Genomic DNA, 27781 nt, shown 5'->3' on the forward strand with positions numbered 1-27781 from the left:
GAAGTTGTCATGGTGGCGTCTGGGAGTCTGAAGGCACCGCATGTTGCCCTGACAGCAGTGCCACGGAGCAGAAGTTCAGAGCCGGTTAGGACAGGACTAAGCCAAGATTGGCTGCAGCTCCAGAGATTAGTGGAGATACAGACACTCTGAACATGGCCTAACCCACTCATAACGAGGGTGGGGTGGGGGGGCACATTTCTCAAGATTTAAATGAGCTCTTCCTCAAGCTCTCAAGTACACTAGAAACCAAAAGGCATAAACTAAAAAGCCTGCTGTCTTTTATATGTGCAATTTCACATCCCACACTCGCAAATAAATCTTTTTCATCGGTGTGAAGAGCAACACGTGGAAATATGATGCGTCTGCTCTGTGACCGTTCATAAGCGATCAATGATTTCTTCTTCTTCAGAGAGATGTGTATTTATTTAAAAATCAAGCTAAGCACGGTGAGTCTGCACATGAAATAACAACCAGAGAGGGAAAATTGAGAAATTAGCATCAATTACCTGCATGGCCTTGCATGTATTTAACACCTAATTTCCTCTCACGCATTTATTCATGGCATCAGGGAAAGCTGTATTTTCCTTCCCCAGCATTTATCAGCCTGCTGATTAGGAGGAGGAGCCCTATCAAAGACTGCATGATGTGACTTCCCACACATCTAAAGCAAAAATAATTAACAAAGTAACACTATCACTCTTACCCAGCTACTTAATGTCGTGCATTAGTCATGCCATGGTAACTCCTTATTACATTTTATAACCTTTAGCCTTGATTTAACACGGACACAAAGCCGCTCAAGCTAGATAAACGCTAACAACAAAAAATAACACACATTCCTATAAGCTGTAGGACAGAATCCTCGTTAAGGAGGTTCACCCTGCTCGCCGCGAATTCTGGTTTATTATTTTCACCCTCGTCTGTGTACGTGCGCGGAAAAAATATCTCAATGCATGAGCAGATTTTCTACAAGCATGGTCGTGTGGGTGTATATATCTCCAGATGATTAACTGTCGGTCCGTCAAAGGTTAAGGCCTGGGTCGACAAAAACACGGTAGGAAACATTTTCTAAGATACATCAGGAAATAGTAGGTCGAGGTTTAGAATCGATCTAAAGCTTTTATTTATCAGAAAAATGATTCCTCGTTATATGATATATAGCCAGTGAAGGGCTAATGAACTCAAGGATGACATCATGCATATTTCAAAAACACAGTTTCCTGGGTAACTTACTGCAACTTAATGCCACTATGAATACGGGGGAATAATATCATATAGCATAGTGCTGCATTACCATTTGCAAACATTAAGATTAGAGATGCCACCTACAGTTTATATAGATGAAACATTAAATCGCTTGTATATGGTATAAATGACATTATCATGAAATGGTGTTATTACAATACAAAAAAGGTTAGCAGCGGCTGTTTGGAGTACAGTATATGCAGGGAGCATTCAGGGAAGGCATTGTCCCTCTGAAGATGTCTTATTTTCTCTGATTGAAGCATTATAGACAATGAATCGCCTCAACCTAATATTTCTTTGAATTATACAAAATGAAAATTCATATTTGAAGATGACAACGTGTGCCAGGCCTATTTTTAGGGGTTTTCTTACAGAGCCTGCTAGAATTTACTCCTGCACAAACATTTAACTGCAGATTAACTGAAAGATGACTATCCATCCGTTAATTATTATTAATTTGTCCTTTGAGGAACAGAAAAGCTGCTTTAATCTGTATCACTCTCTAATCACATCAGAGGAATAATGAGGCTTCATTATTCACTCTTATTCAAGTAATTAAATCCCTCTGCTGTCCTATATGCGCACCTGAGACAGAACTAGTTCCTGCAATACAGGTTACTAATGTTCTACTTAATCACCATCACACCAGCACCATACTGCTGCAGGAGAGAGGGATACAATCAGTTCAAAGATTTGGTGCCATAGCTTTGCTGTGTTGTGTTTTGAAAATGTAGTTTTGTTTGTTGCAGATTTTTGTAGAAGAAATTTGACATATCCAAACCATAAAACAAAAATCTGTGTATATATCCAAAAGCTGCATTTAACTGGACATAAACAGTTTCAGTGTTAAAGTCTCAGAAAGAAGAAATAGATAAAAGTCCTTGAATCAGAATTCGAATTACACCTCAGAAAGAAAGTCTTATTGGAATTGATCAATACCCATGTTTACCTATCGCTAAAAGCAACAGCAGAAAGTACAATTTCCTTCCCACAACATTAAGAAGCCAACTAAGAGAATCAATCACAAACAACCCTCTAGCAGAACCAATAACAGACCAGGATCCAATTAAATCAAACACATCCTGCCTCTTTGGCCTGTTTACTCCGTGTTTGGAGAAAAATAAAACTGTTAAAAGTACAGACGGGTCCTGATACCAGTCTAATACATGGGCAACTACAGACAACAAGGCAACTTTTTGGCAACTACAGACAACAAGAAGAATGAGACGCCCCACAACTTAATTAGCCTGATTAAATGAATGAGACTAAAAAATGGGAGCAGGTATAATACATAAGATGATTAAAACTGGTTCTCCAGGTAGAAGTATCTGTATCATGTGGGAGGAATCTTGATTGGGCTGCATAAATGCTGATTTGTGAATCTCACGAGGAGGAAACATAAGCACCTGCTTCAAACATAAATATTAACCTTCGTGTGAAACGAAATCCTTGTGTGCGCATTAGCACCAACATAATGTGTAGAAGAATAATCTGTGCTGTTTGTTTCTTGCCAAGTGGAACAGGTCTCAGCGGAGTGAAAACGCTGGAACAATAGCGATTTCTAATTACAGCAGGTTCAAAAATATTCCTGTTTGTTCCAGAGAGAGTAAAAATAAGGCTACTGGAACATCTGGTTTCTCTGGAACTGGGCTACGACACATATGAGGAAGACGGATTCTCCCCGGCATGTTTGGGTAGAAGACACTGACCTGAGAGACATAAATAACGAAAGCGATCAAGAGTGATTATAGAGATACGAGTGGGGAAAGCAAAATGACGCGTGTGTGAGGACAGGAATTCAGGAGAGTGTCTGCTGAGGGATTAGAGTATTTCACTTTGAATCCTAACGACTTGTCTTTGTGCGCTGGAGCGAGATTCAAACAGCCCATAAACAACCACAGTTAAGGACCTATTTGCTCTAAATTGATAGTCATTATCTGTTTGAGAAGTCAAGAGCTGTGTTGATGAAGGTGGGCGTTTTAAATAAGACCAGCGAGGTTTTCTTTCGACTTGCAGTTGGAGAGTGCTACTCAAAGCTGAATTTGAGTTTGTTTTAGCCCCATTAAGCAAAGAGTTTGAAGTGTGGTTTGAAAGATACTGAAATATTTACTCCATTGTCGCAGGTAGTTATGCAGAATTAAACACATACGCAGAGCTGGAGAGTTGTGCTGAACATACACAAACAGACACAACTGGCGTCTTGGCAGAGATGTAGGTGGGAAAAAAAATCTGTGATGAATTAGGCAGTAAAATAGTGACATGGAAGCATTCAACTTGAACTTGATATTGGCTGACGAACCATTTTCATCTTTTATTACAAACCCTTTCCAAAGATTACACTTTCCTTAAGCCTTTAATAAGATCTTGGGAAAAGCTAAACCAAAAGCATCTTTGGACTGCAGATGTTTTTACAGTAAACTAATATTTCTCATGAATACCTTTGGGTACTGTCTGGTTAACACTACCTTTTTTCACTTTCCATTTAATAAAGAGGAAACAGTGACTAACTGTACATTTCTTGACTGAAATACATCGCTAAACGGCTTCTGTTTAAAAACTCCACGACAGGAAATAAAAATCCATCTTAGCTTCTCTGAAAAGACTAATTGCACGTTGACATTTTCAGCTTCTGGAACAGTTTGAAAGAATGACACGTCTCTCAACGTGAACTGTTCTCTTTAATGTTAAGGCTGGAAAAACAAGGTTCAGACACCAGTTTTGACTGCAGGACAAAGGAGGATAACACAAATTGTTTATGCGGTGAAAATCGCATAAACAAGGTGTTTACTTCGCAGTTTCAATCTAACATCAGAAACAGTAAGCACTGGATTATTGGCTTTATTATTATCATTGATGTTGTGTTGTGCCTCGCGGCGAAAAAAAAAGGTCAATGTCTCGAAATTGCTTATAAAACACTTCTTTGTAATCTACCTCATAATAAGGTAGTGGGCCAACACTCGTCTGATGATGTGATGGGACTGATACCTTTCACTTTATTTATGCTTCCTTTAGGCAATGTTATCCAATAGCATCGTATAAATCACCCCTCACATTCCAATGCTACGCGGATGACACACAGCTGTATTATTTATCTCTGCAGCTGGATGAAACTAATCAGGTAGTCAGACTTCAGGAATGTGTGAAAGACATAAAAGTTAAAAGACAAACATCATCTGATCGTTTAGTTACTTTGGAGGCTTTAACGTGGCCTCTCCTAAGGCCTGAATGACCGAGCTCCATCAGATATTAATGAGCTCATAGACCCATATTCCCCTGATGCACTGAGCTTCTCTTTCTCTCTCCATGTCACATAACCGCATGTCATTAACTTTTTGTTTTCACTCTCCCACGGCTTGTGCTTTCACCGTGTGCCCCCCCTTTCTCCTCGTCCTCATTCTGCAGGTGTCCCTGACTCCAGAGCTTCAGGGTCCAGATCTATCACGGCCAATCAACTACCTTATAATTGTTAATGGTATTGCTGACATAATTTGTCATGGAATGAATTGGTGCTGTTAATTAATAACAAATTACATTTATAAGAAACCGTATTGTTATCATAACAACCAGTCAAGGCAGATGACTAACCCCCCCCCCCCCCCCCCCCACCCCGGAGACTGGTTCTGTTAGAGTTTTTTTCCCTGTTTAAACATATACGTCTCTACACTGTCAACTACTGCTGGGGACTGCTAGATTTCTCTCGATAATAATATGAATAATGTATGATCTGATTAGATGCTGTGCAATGAATTTGAATGGACTTGGAATCAAATTCTTTGCATTTCCATGTACAGATGACTTTGCCTATCAAGCCTTTCTAATGATATTTCCCCTTATTTAAAATTATTGTGTTAACGGAAAAGTCTTCAAAGTGGAAAAGGTAATTTGATTTGATAATTAAAGTGTGTGGAGTCTGAAAATTGAAGAAAATGCAAATCCAATTAAACTACTGCAATACATGTTGCTAAACTATGACATCTGTATATGAGCAATTACACAAACTAAATATTGTATACTCCATATAACATTATGACTACAGGTAATTCCAACATCTGTTTGATTTCAGTAACTCTATTACTACTTGAGCATCAGTTATTCAAATAATCAAATTCTATAATAGTCAGGTCTATAATAGTTACCATATTATCTTCACAGTATGAATCATCAAACAAAAGCTGGGAACAGAGACACAAGGCGACTTTCCTCAATTACTCACCCCAATTTGAAAAGGTCCAGTGAAGTAATCCAAATTAGCCTGAATGAAGCCGATGTTTTTCAGCCCGAGCTCTGCACCGCGACACTGGGCCCTGACCAAGGACTCTTCTTTGTTCTCTATGAGGATGACCTAGAATAAAGACAGAGAACAGTCACAGAGTTACATGTGATTCATGCTTTTTCTAAAGAACCGAGCAATAATAAAGTCAAAATATATGGTAACATATTATAACAATGTTCAAACCAACAACACAACAACCATTGGATCTATGGAGGAAATAACAGCTCATAGTCTTTCATTATCGGGAGATTACAAAAGGCCTATTTAATGATTGAAATAATCACTTTGTTATTGGTTGATCTGTTAGTTTGACTGTTCATCTTTTAGTCTGAACAATTAATCACTGCACTTAACAATAATTCTTACAAACTAAAAAATACACACACACAAACACACTAAACAAAGACATTACCTGGCAATCTGGAAGAGTGTGAGCCAGAACGATCCCTACATGGCCCTGAGAGACAGCACAAAGAAAAGCAAAACAATTAACAACAGGAAGGAAAGACACATTAAACAGACACATTAAACAGTAGCAACCATTTTTATTCATATATATTAACCATGCTAAACAGCTCCCCTGCTCCGGGTGTGCATTTTCACAAGTGTAATTACCAGTCTGCCTGTGTGCACAACCCCAAAACAGGTTTTAAAAGTGTGAGGAACAGTAAGAGAACCAGTTCCTCCTAAAGCAGCAGTAGTCTAATGTACCTAAGGTCAGATAAATAAATATAGATACATACTGATGGATGAGCACATTTACCGTTCCACTGCAGAAATCCACGATGGTGTGTCCTGGCCTGGCCATCTCCGTAACCATGGCGACCAAGTTATTCAGCTGTTGCCTCTTCCTGACGGCGCGGATGTTTGACATTTTACCTGCAAAAGAAACACACCGTCCTCATTGAGTCTGAGCAGGAATAAAAATGCAACAGGTTTTTACAGGCAATTGCCTTGAAAACTCAATTAAGGGAAGAACAAATCTCTCAGCTGTCAAACGTGCATGTTATTTTTTTTTTTTTTAAGCTTGGTTGGTTTCAGTCAATATCTACTCTTTACATTACACCCAACCCGAGCAACGAAGTGATGTCGCAATACTTTTCATTACTCTAATGAATTCCTTCCCTTCGCCCCTGGCAACTGCTCAAATCTTGATTTACAACCAAACATTTCAGGTAATGGGAAAAGCACACAGATGAAAAAGGCTCTAAACTCTCTCATCAGCATGATTCCAGCCAATGGACGACTAGAGAGTTCAAACAATCTTTCAATATCAACAACAGAAAGACTCCAAGATAACGTTGTGTGCTCTCCCCCCCCCCCCCCTTGTTTGCAGCACAACCTTCTGCGGCTGTGCGAGCAGTATATGTAGCCCATTAACTCAAAGCAGATTTCTGTCTCCTGCACGTCCGCCTCCCATCTTCCAGCACGCCACATCGGTAGTGAGCTGTTGACACGATGTGCGGAAAGCATCTCTGGTCCATAAGTCTAGAGTGATGAGTGGTTCATTTACTCTGAGTCACACCCTCACATTCACACGACTGGAATAATATACTTTCTGGCTCACCTTGCATTGCCTATGACAACTGGGGAGGAGCGATGGCAGAGCAGACTTTTCAATCTGGCTACACAAACAGGAAATTTCCTTCAGGCTCTCATACTGGCTGTTATTGAGCCGATGCCAATTGAAGTGAAATGGATTTATATATGGAGAGATTGCAGGAGGGTAGTGATAGGACTCTGGTCTTCATTTGGATGAGTAAATCACACGGGTGCAGCACGAATGGATACTTGAACTTGCAAGTATCCACAGCTCGGCAGAAGCCTCAGAGTAGAACTCCTTTTATGCATCTGAGCACATTAAGATTGTTAATCGCTAATTCCAAGGCAGTGGCAGATACATTCCAACAAGGCAGAAATTAAATATTATTATGGAATTATAAAAACCCAAATATAAACAGAGAACCTTATCCACACAGGAAGCATTGGATATAGAATATTTTAACAATAATTTAATATTTGCCCATTTGGGGGCATTGGACACTGCTTTTGAAAGAGAGCACAACATTTATACAAGTCTCCACTTCCTCACACAATCCAGAAATGCAGCTTAAATATCCCACATTTAAAAACTCGCCTTCTTGTACATTTGGACCCAGAGTCTGCACTCAACCAATTGTGAGTCAGTCTGAACCGTCAATCAAGACGTTTCACCCAGTTTTTACAGAACAAACAGTGTATATGAACTCAATTGAAAAGAAACCATCATTGAGAAAGATTTGTCTGACTCATGTTCTACCCATTAACATGGAGGAGCCGGAATTTATGACCTTTGCTGCATCCAGCCACCAGGGGCGATTGAGTCACTTGGCTTCATTTTTTGTGAGCAGTCATGTCATCAATCTTTATGCACGTTTTAATTTAACAGAACAACATTGTTTTGGGCAACCTGATTGATATACCTGCAATACTCACTACTTTTAGCTCTGTTTCCCTCTCCACCAACTCCTGAGGAAAATATCTGGCTAAAGGATACTGTGCACTGTCTGTTATTGGGTACTGGGCATATAGTGTTTCTATATAATTTTTGCTCAAATCCTTAGCTGCAAAGGGTGCTTAGGGTTCGGGGTCTTTTAAGCAGTCATGTGATCCATTGGTAAACAATACAAATTCTAGCCACCGCAAGCGTAGAAGGTTTTCCCTAGAACTTTTAACAAGGATTTAGTTTTTCAAACTATACACTATAAACTTTGAATTGCTGTTGATGTAGTTGTGAGGATGCACACATTCTGGTTGCAGAGGGAGGCAAGTTTGTGAGGTCACACAAAGGTGTTTACACATAGTTCGACAAATGTATCAAACACAGCGTTGCCGAGAAACAAATAACTGAGGTCGGTTACACAAGTTCTAACAAAACACTGAAGTGCAAAAGGTGTGTGTTGCTTGTACAAATTGCTTTTACAGTCCGTGTGTGTGTTTGATGAGAGTTCATACACTGCTTAAGGTCAAAGCCATAAACTACGTAGAACTGAGTGGGTGGCAACAGAAGAGCTCACCACTTGCCGCCTCTCCCTTTGTTTTCCGTCTCATTTCTTGAATGTGGGTTCAAGGAAAAGAGCAAGTCTGAGAGAGGTCTTTTAAGTTCACGCCCTGGGTCACTGTAATTGCATCGAATTCACACAATTTCACATGGACATTATATTGAAGTAAATGTCAAATAGAGTAGATGTGAAAATATACAGTGGAAACACATTGTGAGATAACAACAAGAACTTGTTTCATAATGTTTCTTTCTTTAATTTCAAGTCGTTAACTTATAAAGCATTCTGGACTTCCTTGCAATATCATATGAATTTAAAGAGCATAATTTGATTTATTATCTTTTGACTAAGCTTATGTTTTGATATAGGTAGAAAAAAGGTAGAAGATCAATATCTCCAAATTAGGTTTGTTATTTTAACATCATCACTGTCAAAATAAATAACATCAGTCCTCAAAGACAATTTCCCTCTCGACTTCATTTAAGGGTTTAATTAGTCCTCTGGTTTTTCCCTAACACAGCTGGAAGTGTGGATAAACTCTGTGGTTCTTAAATATTTAATCCCTAATTAATGTGTTGATCTCCACTGGCTGACACTTGCTAAAAATCAATGATCAGTATCAGTGTAAATTCCAGTAAAAAAATCTCAGTAATTACACCCTAGTCAAATATTGGATTTTAGGAACTCTGGGTTATGTTTTTTTTTCCAAGCACTTTCAAGCAAAAATTTGGTTCCTAATTATTTCAAACTAATTCACCTCTTAGTTTGATCTGCGGATGTGGTGCGTTTAGTTCCAGAGCCGGTGTATGCCTTCGCCCTGCCCTTTGCCCTCTATGCAGTGGAGATGAGTCCACTAGGTAATGCTGCTGTATAGCTTCTCCGCTGTAGGTGCAGGCAGATAGAGCTTTCAGAAGCTTTCAAGACACAAGAAACTTAGAGGAACCTGAGGGATACTCTGGAGGGTAAAGTCTCTCACATGGTGTCCTGGATTACATGGGAATCGAACTAAGAACTGGAAAAAGTATCAGATTTTCCGCCAGTGGACCTAAGGACAGGTACTCTGCTGGATGGATATATGGGTCATCAATTGCCTGCATTGTACGATGTGTACATGAGCCTTCTTTGTGACTATTAGCATTTAGCCCAATCAACATTGCTAACCTTTGAATAGGAGATAAATTTAATGCAATGTAATGGAGGAAAGATAGTTATTGTTGCAGGCCTTGAAGAAACCATTCAACGACAATATGATACCAGAGATGCTGGCTTTGGAATAATGTATATGATAGCAAACACTGCCTCAATTGCAATGAGTACAGAAACTGCATCAGAGTGAAGCTTGGAAAATTGGAGCACATCACCACAATTCTAACACGGAGGACTTTATCCCAACCACAACTCACAAGAGAAAAACAATCACAAACCATGTAATTCACGGAGCGAGAGGCCAATCTGCACGGTGATTTCTTTTGTACTTTTTTTTCATGAGGAGTTGTTGACAGGTGGACATTAAATAAGCTCTCACACTGTGTGCACACAACTGAGGCGAGCTCCATTATTTCAGCAATTAGTTTATTGTAGCATTTAGTTTGTTTGCAGGCAAATAAAAAAGCATGAATCATCTTTGGAGGAGTGCAAATTAAGACAACATCAAAAGCTAGGAGTCCACGTTCCAGGAAATGAAAGACTTTAAAACTGGATTCAAAGACTCCTTTCAAACTGAACGTTGGCATCATGGCATACAATCCTTTTTGTGTATTAAGCAATGGAAACAGAGGCAAAGGAAAGAACAATGTTGATCCAACTGTGATTTGTCATGGCAATTTCTGCAATCCCACTCCGACAACGAGGGAAGAGACACACTGCATAATGACAATTTATTGTAACTTTACTTTCTCAAGGTACGAACAAACAAAAAATCCATAGTAAGAAATCATTGTGAAATTATGATAAATTTCCAAACCAACTTCAAGGCAAATTTCACAAATTTTCTACAATTGCATGTAATTTGCTAGAACACAGTGCAGCTGTCTGCCTTTTGGTGTCTGGTTTTAAAACTCTCATGTCTGCACAAAATCTGGAACAAAGGTAACAAGTTGGGAAAGCTGACGAAATTTGTTAGGGACTCACATTTACTTTTTTGTACTGTAGATACCAACAAATACTCACACATGGAGTCCAAGTTTCATACAACATAGCACAATCTACTTTGGATTTATATATTTCCTCAGTTTATTGGAGGAAGACATTTATTTCGATCGTACAAAATGGCCGGCCGCAATTCAAGTCTTCCTTTGCAGTGGAAAATGTGATTTGTTTCCTTGACCTCTCAGCATTATTCTGCCGACACGTGCTTTGGGTTGCAAGTTGATTTGAGCTTTTGTGCTTTCCACTGAAATACTTTTCTGTTTAACCTCCTTCCACAGTCTGATGTGAGCTGAAAACAGAATATACTGATGTTGGTGGAGTTTATGAACAGGAGCACAGACACCATTACACCTGAAAAACTGCTGGCACAAAACCAGAGATGACAGAACCATTGAGAGTCTGGGTATGGTTAAACAACCTGTGCTTTTTCCCCCCAAGAGGTTGATGTCTCCCATTGCTCACTGACTACAATCTGTGGCTGCGACATTGGGGGCGAACGAGGATCTATTACCCCGTGTGTCCTCTAATGTTAAGAGGTGCCTTCCTCGGCTGCTGCTGGCAAGGAGCCCTGTTCTGTTCCTTTTCCCCTGATGCTGCAGAAGTGCCCACGGCCTTATCAAACAGGTCCATCACACAGATTAGAATGTAAAAACACTGCTGAGGCACAGGGGGCCTCTGTTTAGGCTCTGCAGGTTTCAACAGCCATTCCTGCTCAGAGGACATGCTGGTTTGAAGACCAAACATGTGGAGAACCGGTTGGATATTTAGATATATGAGACTTCAATATTTTAGGCCTCGGATTTTATATTTGTTTGATCAAAATGTCTCTCTCATTATATTTAAGAGAGGGTCAATTGAATTACACTCTTACTTGCAGCCGTAGTATTAAGGGTTAAAAGTTCCCATATGATCACCAACGTCATGCAGGCTCAAAAGTGTTGATTACCCCACAGAAGTTGTCTGTTGGCTCACGTTACTCTTCAGGAGAAAACAAATTCCTTATGGATGGAAGGCGTCTCCAGACGTGTTTACAACAGAAATGTCCCAGACAGACTCATCTGTCAATGACCCAAACATATGGTGTCACAGGAAGTCATGTTAGAAGAAGTCAGGCCTCAACGGACTTTCTTAGAAACACTTATGTTACAGACAAACTCTGTACATGGTTTGAAAGTTGACTGCTTCCAGGAATGGGAGTGGTGTTTGACTAAAAAGAATGAAGGACTGAATAATTTAATTTCAGTTTTTTTTTTTTATATGACAGTGATATTTTTATTTTATAAAAGATATTAAATGTGCTGCGTCTGTCTACTCTATTTAATTCCGTGGTTATCATCTTCAGATAGTCTTTACCCAAACCCGCCACTGCATCATAGCTTGTCATTTTATATTCATCATCTTAATTTGTGCCGAGATGAAATACTGCTCTGAGTTTTGCACAAAGTAAAAAGAAAACTGATTCAGGCAGCTATTCATTTAGGATAATAATACAATTTATCTCATAATATTGACTGTCAGCAGCTATCTAAAGTAAAAACAAATAATACATTTGAAAAGACAGGCCGTTAATAAAATGAACGTGGGACCTGCTAATACTTCTCCAAGAGATGGCGACTTTAATGAGCTCATTTTTTTCACACCTCATCACCAGTTTAATGAAAACAAATATGCAAAACCACAAGTCAATAGATCAAGGAGAAACTCAGAAGGATAAATAGTAGGAAAGCTCTATGTTGCATCTGAAGAAAACAAAAGTGGTAAACCTTTGCATTCAGTTAGTGTACGTGTGTAAAAAGAACCATGTGCACACGGAGCATGTAGAATTCCACCGTATCACAGTGCGATTCTACACCAGATATAATTGTTCATGTTAGCACAGGGGCAAAGAATATGAATAAGGGGAAATGGAAACAGGAAGGTGTGGTTGATCATTATCTTCCCAGCCTGGCTTCCAGTGGCTCCTGTGATTCCTATCACGTCTGAATACCTGGATGCTGCTCAAGTATATTGCATCCATGACTGATGAGGAGACATGGATGCTGAATGTACAGTCATGATCAGATTAGTCTGTCTTATTCTTTCTGAGGAACAATAACAATGCACTCTTACTTTGGCAGCTGCTCAGAACAATGCAGTGTGTGTCGTAAAAAAAACAGAGAGGATACTGTGGGAGCTCTAAAAATGTTAAATCCTGCATTCTGCAGCAACCTGATGTTGATAGAAAACTGCGGTGTAATGTCTAATCCATACATTGGCATGTGAATACGCCAGGTAACAGCTGGCTGGCTAATGCCACCATGGCTCCTGTCAGGTCAGAGGGAGCATGCTATATTTCTTTATGTGACTGAACAAGTACAAATTACTGTGAATGTGCTGCAGCAATAAACTGACCACTGTAAAGAGTGACCACCTGATCAACAGAGTGCCTGGAGCTCAGCAACAAAGGATGTAAAATGGATTACCAATGTACAAGGAAGGATACAGGCTAAACAACATGGTGACTGTAATAACATTGGCTGAGAAGAGCAGGGAAAATGTTGCATCGTAAAAAAAAAAAAAAAAAAGGGAAGACTCTCTCTTTAAAATGCCCAATACGTTCGCAGACATTAAAACAGTATCACTAATAAACCCTGTACCTCCTCAAACACTTAAATAAAACCAACCACTTAATTATGCTCACTATGTAGTTATGGTTACAGTAAATGAAGTCAAAGAGTTAATGGTTTTTATTGATGCACCATTATAACAAACGGAAATATTCTCAATGTTTTTTTTCTTCATGTAAGACATTTGTCGCAAATTATAACTCTTATCACACAAAGCTAATTACACATTTGCTGTAGCTCGTAAGCACACATGCAAGACCTCAGCCTTTCAAGTAGAACATTTTCTCAATGCATTCCTTGAATAACTGCAGAACAAAACGGAATAAGCCAAGCAATCCTCCCTGGGAACACAAGGTCTCTTACAACAAGTCCATGTTGTACGTGCTGATGTGTGCGTGTGCAGCTGCTGCTGACAGAGAAGTGAAAGTATGGTCAGAGGCAGATCACAAGGAAAAGGGAATTGTTGCATAATTGTAGGAGCCAATAAAACAGTCAAGGTCTTCTCCAAACTTTACAATTTGATCCACTGGTGCAGAAAATCTTGCATTTAGCCATATAACCTTTATCATTGGAAATATATGGATGGAAGGAAAGCGTTGATGGGAGCGGAGGAGGAGAGAAATCTAAATTCAGAATGCTTCTTCCGGTCGTGTAAATATTCTAGGAACAATCGCAAAAGCTACAACATCAGACAACACGACTGCAACGGTGCTGTGAGGTACTGAGAAAAGTTTGGGGCTAGACAGCCAAACACTGAGCAACAACTAAATATAATCATCCTGATTTGGCTTGAAGTGGCAAAGAAAAAATAAAGATATTTCGAAAACTGAAAGCTTCAATTGTTGGTGGGCTGCAAGTAAAAAACACGTGCTCCCTCTCACAGCAGCAGTAACTGAATGTTTTCGATGTATTTGCACATCGAAGACTGTGATGACAAGAAAAATCTAAAGATAATGAAGACAAACACGAGCAGGAAAAAACACTCCTCGCTGTGCATCTCTCAGCAGCTTTGGAATGTCTGTCACAACATGAGCAGACGTAGCTGTAGGCGAGAGGTCTGCATAATTATGGAACTCCCATGGTCCCCCTCACAGGTCACAGCACATACCTAATTTGTCTGCGCCGATTTGTTTTTAAATGAGCAAAGAAGCAAAGAGAGGCATCAATATGGCTATTCTGAACACAATCCAATTACTGACTTCCCTCTGACACAGAGCATCACATCCACACATGCTTAACGCTTTAACTGGACAGAAACTGTCACCCTGAAAATCTAGACTTGCACTCGTAATGCTAAAGTCTGTTTTTTAATAACTTGATCGGTCGTTGGAAGGATATGTTCCATAATTACTACACACAGCTTTTTTCAAATCTTCTCTAATTTGCTCATGTTTCCCAATATTATACTCAAGCAGATTTTGCCGATATGTATTCTTTTGATTTTCATTAAGTAAGAAAATTATGCTAACCTAAGCCAATAACGCTTTAATTTACAAGTCCCATAGTCTACGTGATATCCTAGAAGGGAATTAAATATACTCATAAGGTTTTGTTAGTAATGTCATTTTTAACAGGTAAAAGGAGATGGCTGTTTACTATTCATTCTATAAGAAACATAGAATTAAATTAATTACATTTTTTTCCATTAATTGCCAACCACTGTCTCTACCAGTGGAAAGCGATGCCAATTTTAACGTTTGCTTCTATTTCTATCACTTCTTTCCTTCTACTGAAGTTGCCGTGCTAACCAGCAAGTCCCAGCTCGTCCTGTTTACTTGGGTCTGAACAGTTTATAAAAAGAAACTATTTTGGAAATCAAAATCTTTATGATGTTTAACAAATTTACTGTGAAATCTTGTATTTCTCGTCACAATTTCAATATCTTATAAGTGCAATCCTTACATCTCCTCTAATGGGTTATAATTGCACTAGCTTCACATTGGCACGTCCCTGGCAGACAGAGCGCTCACTCTTTTTGGCTACAGTTCGATGTGCAAGCTAAGTGTTGACTTGCAGTCGGTCTCCTGAGTGCTGGTCACTGCGCTGTGTGAAGTGGATGTAGCAAAAGAACATCCACACTCCTCTGCTTTAAAACTGGGAGAGTTTGGATCCATCCTGTCAAAGAATCTGTATTTGCCAGCGGCAGAAAAATATCGTGGTTGTTCAGAGAGGATTCAAATGACTGAGCTGCACTGATCCTAACCAACACGTTCACAGCTCAGGTAAGAAACAAATGACCTGAGGCTGCCCACGAGCTGCCACATCGGTAAACCATGCCCGAGGGGAAAACACAAGATGTTATATCTATGGACTTAAGATGGGGTTAACGCTTTTCAAAGTCAACCTGTGATATAACAACGGTATAATTGTTCCTTATACCAACAAACAACTGAGACAAATTCCTTTCCATGATCTTAACTTTGACCAAAATACTCGCTCTCACTTTACTGATTTGACTATGTCACATTTAAGATGCATTACTGAACACATTACAAGAGAGCTGGTAAACCTCAATGATATCCTGAACTATAAGGACCATGAACAGAGGTACCATGGAGTGCAAATACTTTCATGTGTGAAGTAATATATATTTTCATTCTTCTGAAAAAAGCTTCATTTTATTGCCTCCACAACTGCTGTAAATGCACCATAAAGAGATGGATTTAGTCCACTGAATGTCTGCAAAGATCTGGGCTCCTGACATTTTATTTTATACAGCATCAAATCACAAAATACATTATCTCAAGGCAATTAAAGTAAGGTCAAGATCTTTTGATATAGAGAAACACAAACGTTTTCTTCATTGTGTAAGCAGTTCACTTCGATCAGTGTTTTGTTTCTCGCAATTATAGTAATAGAGGAAGTTGAGTTACTTTAGCACTATGGAAGCTTTTATCTATAAAAATAAAGTCAACAAAATATTGCAATGCCAGTGTTCTCGCCTGAAAACCCTCCCCCGCAATTTCCCTTTCAAAGTAAGTAGTTTGTTTTCATTCATCGCACACTGTCCCCCTTCATCCCTCACTTTCTGTACTCTGCCAGAGCTGTCAAAGTCAGGGAGTAAGTGGCACAACGCTGGCATCCGTGCAGGGCCGTGTCAATGTCTATCGGCCTCCCACCTCTGTAAAATCTTCCAGTATGGCTTTCAGCCCGAGCCTCACAGTGCCAAGTCAAGGATAAATAAGGGCTGGCTGGACTCGGGCCAGCTGGTGTTCCTGCTCCTCCTGGTTCTCTCGTGAAATGTTGGGTTGCCAAAACCACGGCCCCCTCTATTGAGAGAAATAAAAGGGATTCTCCCCTCAGCCCACATTGTCACTGCAGATTTAGACTCCTGATGATTGAAAACACAGTTTTCTACAGATATTCTTTGGCAAATTGCAGATCATTATCCCTTTTAATGTGTTCTGAAATATGTATTTTATATTTGTGATAGAAAGCATAATCTTAGGCACAATATATACCCATTTCCCTATCATGTCTCCAAATGCCTTGGCACAAATATTCTTATTCGGGAAAGTGGGACAAGAATCAAGGGATTGCAATTGGACAGAACACTACATGTGCCCTTTGGATAATTGGAGCAGGGTATAGATGAGTCATTATGTCTTACTGAGCCACCTGCACACTAGATAAACTCCACACAAGCCAATGTTCCTCTCCAGTTCTTGCAGGTGTCCCAAATTTCTGTTTTTCCCCCACTTAAAAATAACTAAATTATATGAAATGAAAGTAAAAACGCATAATAAAGAGCCCACATGTAGAAAAGTAAAAGATATTGCAGTTATCAGATTGTGAAATGATGGAATCACCTCTGCATATCCAGAGACCGACAAATCACACATTAACTCACCCCCCCACACACAAACAAATGACAACTCACCCCATAACAGTGAAAGCCAACACCATGTGGGTGGTATAAACATGAGGGGAAACTTCAGGATGTAGAACACAGACAGAAAGTCAGACACGCATGCCAAGGTCCACACACAACCTTATTTTGAGACAAATTACACACGTGCGCACTGGGGGAGGTCTCTCATACAACGAAGGCCCATCTCACAGTGCCACACTGAAACCAAACACGGCACATCATCTATTAGAGTCAACACCAGATACAGAAAATTATAATTCTTCCTTTGAGCCCATGTATGCGGACAAAATTGGAGACTCCAGTAAGAGGCCTTTGTTCAGGGCTGGGGAGAACAAATACAAAAATGGTGTACCTTCTTTTGACACTGGCAGAGTGCTTTGAATGTGTTGTCGGGAGAGAGTGAAATAAATTTTTTAACATTTCCTTCACGTGAATGCTGCTGGTCTGATGTTTTGGAGTGGAAGTGAAAATGTTAAGAGATTAGAATAATAATAATAATGAGACGGAAGACATTATTTAAAAAGAACGAATAAATATAAGAATAGGTGTAAAACACACAAAACCACATTTCATTCACACCGGCTCTGTGAAGTATCTTCTGTAATTAACAGCAGTGTGTGGACAGTTATTACATAACACGCCAAAGCCATAAATTGTGCAACTGAAACTGACAGATTTAATGAGCGTATTTCGAAAATGAAGAGCCATGTCACTGCTTTCTACTTTGAGTTGGTAATTTCAAATGATCAGGTTCAAAACACGGCAGACCATATTATTCATCAAATCAGGATGAAGCTTTCATTTATTTGAAATTGCAGATTTGCGTCTGTCCACCTCTATTTGTTTCTTTCCCATGACTTTCTTTGAATTGATGCCAACTCTTAAAAATATATATATATTTTTTTAACAGGCCTCGAGGGTTAATATTCTATTTGCTGTACTTTTTAAAATAAGATACTTGTATTTAGATTTATGAGCAACTGTGGAACAAAGATATATTTTATTGTTGTCAAAAAAGATCTTAGGTTGTTTTCAGAACAAACAAGAGATAGTAAACAGGAAGATTTTCTTCAGTTTTGCCTTTTTCAAAACTGTTAATTTTAACATTTCATAACACAATGGCAATGATTCATATGTTTTATCACTGCCATGGAGTTAGGGTGGGTAAGTGATATGCGGAGTGGCTTCACTTTATGTATTGAGTTTGCATTTGAAACGTAAAATGCATACGTATAACGGCAGGTCGATAAAAGACGACGGAAAAATAAATATATGTATTCGTTTTTTTCTTCATATCTTTTATCTTCACTACCATTTCTCGTGCTATATTATTTATGGGCTACTTGGTTCCCCTGTGCACTTTTGCTTTACTGGGAGCGCTTCGCAAACAGTGAAAGGAAAAAAACAGGCTGGGTCACTGTGTTTTTTTTATCCCATACTTCAAGTTATAACCGAGAAGGGCAAAGGGTAGAGCAGATATTAAACACTTAAACGGTGACGAAAACAATTTATCACATTATCTTGAATACAATTGTGGATTTCTCTGGTTTTAAACATTGTTTGAAACATTTTGTGAGTTCACAAATCAACAAAATATATACCATGGTTCTACTCTTTTTATATATTTAATGAATAATTAATTATATAATATTTGTAACATTAAATAAAATTCTCAAATATGTATAACTGTTGAAACATTTCCATTTTCTCTGTGACAGTCCAAAAGTCATAGATAACATTTGAATGTTGCATGATACCCTTTTTCCCTCTTTTATTCATCCAAGGAACAAAATAACCTTATAACCACTCTTACAAAACCATACACACCTCTGCTCCATCCCTGGTGGTCAAAGTGTTAACAACTACAAGATAACAGGAAATTATTGTCCCTTTTTAAACTGTTGTAGAATTCAGAAGTCCAAACATTCAAGATTTCAAAAGACAAAGTGCATTGAACTGTGCTCCAAAGGAAAAAAGCCTACAGAGAACAGATTCCACATTCTGGTCAGGGCTGAAAACTCTAATAAGTGATTAATTAGGTGGCTGGTGAAATGGCTTAAGAAACACTATGTAATCCAAAACCCAGTGGAAGCTGGCCGAGGGTCAGGCAACTGTGTCCTCGCTTCCTACCCGCACTGCAATGCCTCACCAGAGATGACTGAACAAAACAAAACTGAGGGGGCAAATGAATATTCATGATATGACATTTGCAAAGAGCTCATCATGAAGGCACTGGCTCTGCATTTCAATGGGAACAACTCAAACATCACTGCAAATAGTGAAACTCTGTGGAAGGCCTCCAGGGAGTCTAGATGTGTTTGAACTTGAATTGTAGAAATAAAGTGCCAATTATCCCTCTAATTGGGAGTAACAAAGCTGGCTGCCTGTTGTGCTTGGTCCCATGTTTACTGCACATCTTTAAATCTTCAATTTAAAGGCTCTAATGAGTTCAATTAATTGAGAATGAGAGTAGTGATTTGGGAGTCACAGCCTGCTGTGTGGAGCTGTAGGCCCGAGGGGAATGAGGTGTTAACATAATGCTAGCACATTGAGCAAACACATATCCTCGCAAACACTCAATTAAAACAATTTCAAAATGGCATCAACGTGGTTTTTAAATTAACACGTGCTCTCCAAAACTCTTTCCTCTCTTGTTTTAATAACAGGCAATTTTGTTTAAATTACACATGCACTGACAGCGCTAAGTACAAAACTCATAAACACACACCTTTGTTCCAAGGCAAACAGAAAAACTAAATGCAAATTTTACCCATGCTAGGAGTGTGGCTGTAGAAATGAAAAAGTCAGTCTGTTAGCCGGGAATTGCTACGAAATTCGTAAAGGATTGTGTTGTATGTTATAAGGTTGATGGTTAAACTGTCACTGTATCTGCTCCCCGAGCGCCGTAAGCGGCTGCTCACTGCTCTGTGTGTACTGCACCAGATGGGTCAAAAGCAGAGATTAAATTTCCCTACCTGCATGAGTGTGCCTTTGCATGACTGTGCATGTGTTTGGGACGAATAAATGCATCTTAAAATATCAACCCTCTATTAGATTTCTTTGTCATATGATTTCATTGCAACATATATATACTACATATCAGCGGATATATTGGTTAGGGTGAGTTTTATTTCTAAAAATACCTTATACCCATTACAATCAGGAGAAACAGTATGTCTGTAAGGCAGTAATGAAATATTAAGGTAACGATTCTCAATAAGTGGAAAAAAAGAAATAGCCGTGTAGTTCCTTTTCAAACGATAACACCAGCGTAACACACACAGCTGAAAGAAACTGTATCATGTCCTGAGGGCCCCAGTTCAATACATCTGCTCTACTCTCTAATAACTTCGTTAAGTAAAACCTGATGGGAAATTCATTTATCTGAACTTGAATCAAATCCTGATAATTATCTTCATCCAAGTTCAATAACCGTTAGATAAGACGCCTGAGGGGAAATCATGCCCATTACCCACTCACTCAGAGCCAAACTGAAGGAAACAGAACAACGCTGAATCAGAACACACGTGTGTAACGTCTTTTAATCCAGCTCACAGAGAAGCTTTGATAAACATTGGAGAAAATCTACACATCCACCTACATCATAAATATCTGTTGTATGCACAAACCACTGCTGCAATTCCAAAACTACTGTTGTGAACGTCTGAGGGATATCTGAGAAATACACAAGACAGATGTTTAACTACTTGTTAAAACTATGAAAATGCAGTGTAGAAAAAAAATAAAGGGCTGTGGCCTTGGCTTCTTGTGTGGCTAACAGTTTTATCGGGATTCAAACAAAGAAGAAGATGATGATGATGATGATGATGCAGGGGGAAGCGGATGATGGAGTCTGAAGCTCCAGCCCAGCTGCAAACACTGTACTGCGACTGTGTAAAATGCTGCCTCAGGATGCTGTGGAACCACTTAACACTGCACAGCCATCATACTGCTGAATGGCCATTACTGCAAGGTACAACCCCATAAAGGCTACCATTAGCTGCCATGCTACAGGCTAAGCAATATCATGATATATGCAATATACAGCGGGAACCCCATGTGCTCAATATATTACAGAGAGCCTAATGTTATGTGAGGAGAAAATAAGAGATGATATTGTGTGTATTAAGACTTGATTGAGCTTATATCACAGTTCAATACAGTAGAAACTACAACTTTACTCAGTAACATTACCGAGGCCCCCTTATGAAACCACATGTTTAGATCCCTACCAAATTGCACACACTCCTAGATATCAATCCCCTGATTTCTGTCATCAGTATTCAAACATTACTCCTTGGGAAAAATTAAAAAGTCAAAGAAAAGTGTGAGAAAAATCCCTTGATTTGCACCTAAACGTACTGGGTTCATTCTTGGCCCATGTCCCATCATTCCTTCCACTTTTGTTGTGGAAATCTGTCCAGGAGTTTTGATGTAATCCTGCTGATAAACCGAACAACAAACAAACGGACATTGTTGAAAAACACAATCTCCTGGGTGGAGGTAATTCAAAATGCAAGCAGCATTAAGGGGCCATCGTTGAAGCCTTAGCACCATCTAAACACAGGCCCTAAATAATGTCATTGCACTGTTCTGTGTTTGGGCGGAGACTAGACAAATAATGAATATTTGATCAAAGTCAGTATATTCTACTTGATTGGGTTACAGAGAGGTTCGGAGTCTACCCTGGCAATAATATCACAAGTGCAATTACCCTTTGCAGGAGGTGTATGCCTGTGGATATCATGTTGGGATAACGGATCACGACTCGGATGATAACTGTGATAACAGTTCTACAAATAACTCCCAATCTTTTCAGCTTTTTTCTAGGTTTCATAGTTTACAGCAGAGAGGAAAAATAAATAACTCACACCAGACTAGTGTGGAGCTTGTGAAATCTCAATCACGTCTCTGCTGCTGTCTAAGCGGGGAGACAGAGACAAATGGAGCCGGCTTCCACCCCAGCGGTTCAACTACTGTCATACCCTTGTAACCTAAGACAAAGACATGGAAACTCATCCGGGCTCCTTGTACCAAAACAAGCCTGGAGGACCTAAAGACAGCGTGTCTCAAGCATGACAACTATGCAGTTTCCTCACCAGGCCCTCCTGTTTTTCATGCCTCATTGTCTCGTTCACCCCTCTTCCCCTGCCTTGTTTTCTCCTGATAACCCCTGTCTCTTCACATGCAGCCTCACCCCAATCTCAATCTTCCGCTGTCACACACTCCATCATTCCCAGCCCGCTTTATTCGCTACCCACCATTCCTCCCCCTATTAAGTGAGGCGCTGGAGACAAGACACTGGCTGCTTTATACAATGGACCCTGTATTCGCATTGCTGTTTACCTGTCTGCAGTCAGCCCTCGACGCTGGAGAGACTAAAACCCTCACATTCACAGACTCCCCTTTGTTCTCCTATACATTGTACATATCTGAGCATCTGTGTGTAGGATTTACAATCCATGAATGGAAATTAGTTGGGTGAACGAATGGAAGGATAGATAAGACAAGGGAGGAGAAGAATAAAGCAGAAGACATGGGCTATAAATTCAATTTTCAGACATGGACTCTGGACAGTACCCAGGAAATTGGGTTCAGACATTTTCCAGACTTTGCTTTTCACACATGAAAAATGCAGCAGAAGATTGTCCGTGTCAGACGAGTTCTAAACAACAGGAAAATGTCCTTAACAGTCAGGTGAGGGGTTGTGTCTGGGTAGAGCATGTAGGAGGCAGGAATTCACATACAGACTCAGATGTGGAAAACAGTGCTTTTGTTTACCGCAAAATCCCATCAGCATTGGCCCGTATAATTAAAAGGTCTCAAATCCCATTGTTTCTCCAAGTTGAGATCTTGGTCTGCGTGTTTCCACATTTATGACACCTATTTTTCATTCTGAGATATTAGTATTATTTTGTGTTATTCAAATTTGGCATCTGTCACGTTTGAGAAACATCATCAATGCTCCTTCTTGCTCACTGTGAATTCTTTCCTGCTGTATTATCACATGGGCTCACTGACATTTTGCCGATTTTTAAGGGGGCTGGCCGGAAAGTTCAGGAAAATGTCCAGAGTCCAGAGCTCCTGCAGAGCAATGTACATTTGTGTTCGTAAATTTCAGGAAAATGTCTGGACTTCAGGGCATGTCTGACAGCAACATAAGTCTAAAATAAATAAAAGTTCAGTTAGAGAATATCCAGAGAGGGATCTTTTCTATATCATTTTGCCTCAACACCATAATAATGCAATTCAAACGAGAACTAGGGGATTCAAGTGCAGACTTTCAGCTTTTTGAGGCTATTGAGGTGTTCACATCCATAGTAGATGTGCACATTCTAACCTCTTTTTTTTTTTATTAGCCTTCAGGGATACGAATAAAAAAAGAGCAAAAATCGCTAGATGAATGTCAGCACTTTAACCTCAGAGACAGCGTTTCATTTTAAATCCAGTACTATGCAGTACAGAACTAAAACTATCCAAACTTGCCGACTGAACTGTATTATATGCTTTCACTTGAGAAAGAGAAGCCCATACACATAAATACAGCCTTCAAAGATGTGTTACATTAGCTTTACAGGTATGGAAATATCATGCATACACAAGGGTAAAAAGCTGTATTTTTCCCTGTAGTATTATATGTGTAGGCGTGTTTGTGCACACTGTGAGAGCAGATAGATGGAGGAGCCCACACACTGGGGTTCAGGACAACTTGGCTGACTTTCGTCTCTGCTACTTTTTAATTACGCAGTGCTGAAATGCAGGGGCTTCCTACTTTACCAACCAAATACTGCAGAAGGAGATATCTACAGCGCCGTTTATCATGCAGAGTACCGACAAATTTGGACAGCTACAATTTTGTCTCTCTCCTCGATTCCCACTCTCAGAATAGACACGCACTGCCCACAACTTCAAGCACACTTCTGTTACGATGTCAGCAAGGGATTCTGGGATAGAAACGTATGATTAGTTCCCACCGTGGACAGCGGTCTGTCAAAATTACGAGTACAGTGCAGAATGAGAGTGGGAGGGAAGGGATAAGTTCCTCATTGGTTTGGCCTTGATCCAGCACTCTGTACTTGAAATGAAACAGTGAACATCAGTTTAAAGTCCAGGCTGTCAGTTAGACATACACCACAACTGATAAACATGATAAATCTATTAAACGTTAACTTACCCAATTTTTTCCAGTTTCATATTTTTTTTAAGTGAGCATGTTATGGTCAACGACATTATTTTATCTTACGTCCATGTTTTTATGTTTGATCTTTGAACTCAACTTTTGCGCCCCTCCAGAAAAAAGGAACACATTATGGATTTTTACCCCTTACTTTTTCCATTGATGCTAGAATGTTTTTTTTTACATTTTTCACCAATTCAAACCAGGGAATGACTCATGGATCTTGATGGGGGAACAACCAGGCACATTTAAGGAACTGATTATTTGAGTGTCTATTTTGGTGCAGATTGATTGAATTCAAGGGGACTGTCGGGTGAGTGCTATTCAAGTTACAAATGTTTTATTTTATTTATTTATTATTTATTATCAAACATGGTTTTATTATCAAACATGGTTTTCCTATAGAGTCCTCTCTGCAGTTGTTGTGTTTTGGTATACGTTTTCACATTTTTTGAGCATGTGAATTAGTACCTGTGGTTTTTGTGTTCTTGTTCAGATTCTAAGTAATAGTTCACCAACATGATATAACTGTACGAAGTGGAAGCTTAAGGTCTGCACAAACACATGGGCCAAAAGATGGAGGAAAAGAATCATTACACTGTATGTTGGAATGTCCAATGTCTATTTCCCTGTGGGTTTTTTTAATGAATGGAGGAAATAAGCAATGAAAATGAAGTTCTGCTTGTTGCAATAATATCCACATATGTGAAAATAAAAGGAGGATTAATTGAAAACAATGTTAAAGTGAAAAGGAAATATCTGCATATTCATATTTTGCTTTTATGTGTCTTTATCGAGCTCCTCCATTTCCTCATAATAACAACACTGATTTATTGCAGCTGCTTCAAACATGTCTCACTAATACAAAAGAAAAACAATGCAGAGACTGAAAGAAAAAGAAATCTGCTTCACCCGTTCCACCTGACGGCAGCAATCAACAACCCTTCCACTGCCAATTAAATACGACCACAATCAGCATCCACAAACTCATTTGCACAAGTTCGATGTTTCACATTAGTAGATTTTTCCTTCAGTGTGCACTGTTTTGTGTGTTTCTGTGGGGCTAAGTGTGTTTCTGTCACAGACCTATTTCACACTCTCACCCCCAGAACAGGAGAAGGATAACACATCGAGATAAGCACTTTAAAATTCATTAGAGGGGACTCATGGGGGAAGCGCATCCAGCTGAGGCTGGATAGAAATCCTCTTCATGTGTCAGTCGCTAATGTTTTCTTGTGGAGGGCGGTGGGGTGCCACTGAAACTCACCAGGACCCAGCAGTAAGGAAAGGTTTTATGCAAACATTTATGCACATTCCTCACTCATTGCTCCGTGTACTCTATCCATAGTATTTGTTTTGACTTTGACCAGGTAATAAGGTGAAAGAAGGAGCAGGGAGAGATGTATGGGCGTACAGATAACTAGATGGGGCAGGAGGTTTCACTGCAGATAGGAGGTGATGTATTTGGATGAAACAAAGAGCAATTAAAAAAAGCTAAAAAAAATTAGAGTGCAAGGGTAGAGCTGCAAGGGGGGAAAAGAGGAAGGGAGCTGAGGGGGAGCCACAAGGCGGAGATTCCACTTTACCTTCAGTGGGGTTGATAGCTCCTGGTAAGCTGTCCCATGGGAGGGTCCAGGCAGGGCAAGGATGAGGAGCGAAGACTGCCTCGATGCCGTTCTCCTAAGAGAAGAACACACAAGCACAGACACACAGGTTACCATAGAAACCCCTCCGAGGCCTCAAGGTTCTGTGGTCCAAATGGTTGAAATGAAGCAAATCTAAGAGATCCTCTTGAACAAGCCCTTTATTACTTTCCTCACACTGATCTGAGGCTGTGATTCCTCTCCTGAGGAAAAGAAACACGCCAGGACACTTATTACTCTCACAAGGGAACAAAACTTCTCCAGTACAGTGCACACACCAGTACATCCAAGACACAGGAAATACTGAAGAAACAGAGCAGACAAGGTAAAGTACTCTGGTTTTTCTCTTTAATAAGTGGGCTGTCTGCAGGAGACAGGCGAAGGAAACTAATATACGTACAGAAACAAGTTCATGTTTAAAGTTTTCTTTTGGTAAAATGTATTCTGACTGTTGCACTTTTGCCTTAACTTCAATTGTAATAACCATGAAGGGGTGTGTGGTGCAGGGGAAATAATATTGACATTTGGAAAGTATCTACAAACAACTGAATACTACAACACTTAGGTGATGTTTTTATCTTATTTGTTATTAATTAATGTAATTGAGCCTTTACTTATTGTGAACTAGTTTGAATTGAATAACTAATATAATAGCATATCGCCCACGCCTAGTTATCTACAATGGACAGTATACAAATAAGTTGAAGATTTACACCAAAAGACCAGAAACACAGACGCGTATGAGGAACTTCAATTTGAACAAACAGGCCCAGCAATAAACACCATTTCACTCAGAATATGTAATTGCTGGCATCGCTACTGCAGTAGCTATGCCAATCTGTAACTGTACTGTGTGGTGTTATGTGACATTCTGGCAAGAGAAAATACTCTGTGCTAATATCTTGTGCCACTTATGTATAAATGGTGGAGCAGAAGTATTGGAAACACTTTACCATAAAATTCAATCCAACAAACGAGAACTAAATAACAGCTTCAAAACGGCAAAATAAAATTTGCACCTTTTATGACACTGTCAAAAAAACAGTTTCCCATGCTTATATATTTCAGAAAACTGCTCTTTAGAAATGTATTGCAATAGACCTGACTTCAATTTGTTCTGTCAATGGATGAATGCATGTGAGGTCAATTTCCTAAAGAGATCAAGTAAAACTGGGATTTTGCAAAAATCCAGAAGTAATTAAATCTAAACAAGTGAATCAGTTTTAAGATGTTCCATCAAGTCACAAAGTGGCTGCAGCCGGGGGCCACAATGACTTTAACCGAAACTTCTAATTCTACTGAAATACTCGATGTAGATCAGACGACAAATACATTTGAAACATTCACTGTGAAAATACTTTACATTAACAAACACCTAATCTCTGTGCAAAGTAAGATGGATGAAACTTATCAAATCATTAATATGCTCTTTTCCAGTAAAATGGTTTGTGCACTGTCGAGGCATCATTTAGGAGAAAGCAGCATGTTTCACTGCTGGATGATAACATCAGTTAAGCACATGGTTGAGAGCTACAGCCTGAAAACAAGCTCGGGAGCAGCAGTTCAGATCAAGTGGATCTGCCTCAGCGGTTCAAGATCAGTGGTAAAAGATCAGAAACATCAGAAGAGCACATCACATTTCAAGATGCATCAGTCCCATTCTAAAGCTGAGAAGAATCTGGGAAACTCTGACACGACATAACAACTGACCTGGGAGAGATGATTCCATAATGGCTATCAATGAATATTATATTATAAATATTCATCTTGACCAAAA

At 39.4% G+C, this 27781-nt stretch overlaps 1 protein-coding gene across 1 annotated transcript in view; it reads right to left on the bottom strand.

Moving 5' to 3' along the window:
- gstcd (glutathione S-transferase, C-terminal domain containing) overlaps positions 1 to 27781 on the bottom strand; it is a 42471-nt gene that overhangs the window by 8294 nt on the left and 6396 nt on the right. The window contains exons 5-8 of the mRNA XM_053418931.1: positions 25948 to 26041; positions 6282 to 6397; positions 5931 to 5975; positions 5459 to 5587 (exon numbers count right to left, since the gene is read on the bottom strand). Of these exons, the coding sequence (XP_053274906.1) occupies positions 5459 to 5587; positions 5931 to 5975; positions 6282 to 6397; positions 25948 to 26041 (384 nt within the window). The remainder of the gene's footprint in view (positions 1 to 5458; positions 5588 to 5930; positions 5976 to 6281; positions 6398 to 25947; positions 26042 to 27781) is intronic.

Source organism: Pleuronectes platessa, chromosome 3 (assembly GCF_947347685.1).
Source record: "Pleuronectes platessa chromosome 3, fPlePla1.1, whole genome shotgun sequence".
Taxonomy (NCBI): Eukaryota; Metazoa; Chordata; class Actinopteri; order Pleuronectiformes; family Pleuronectidae; genus Pleuronectes; species Pleuronectes platessa.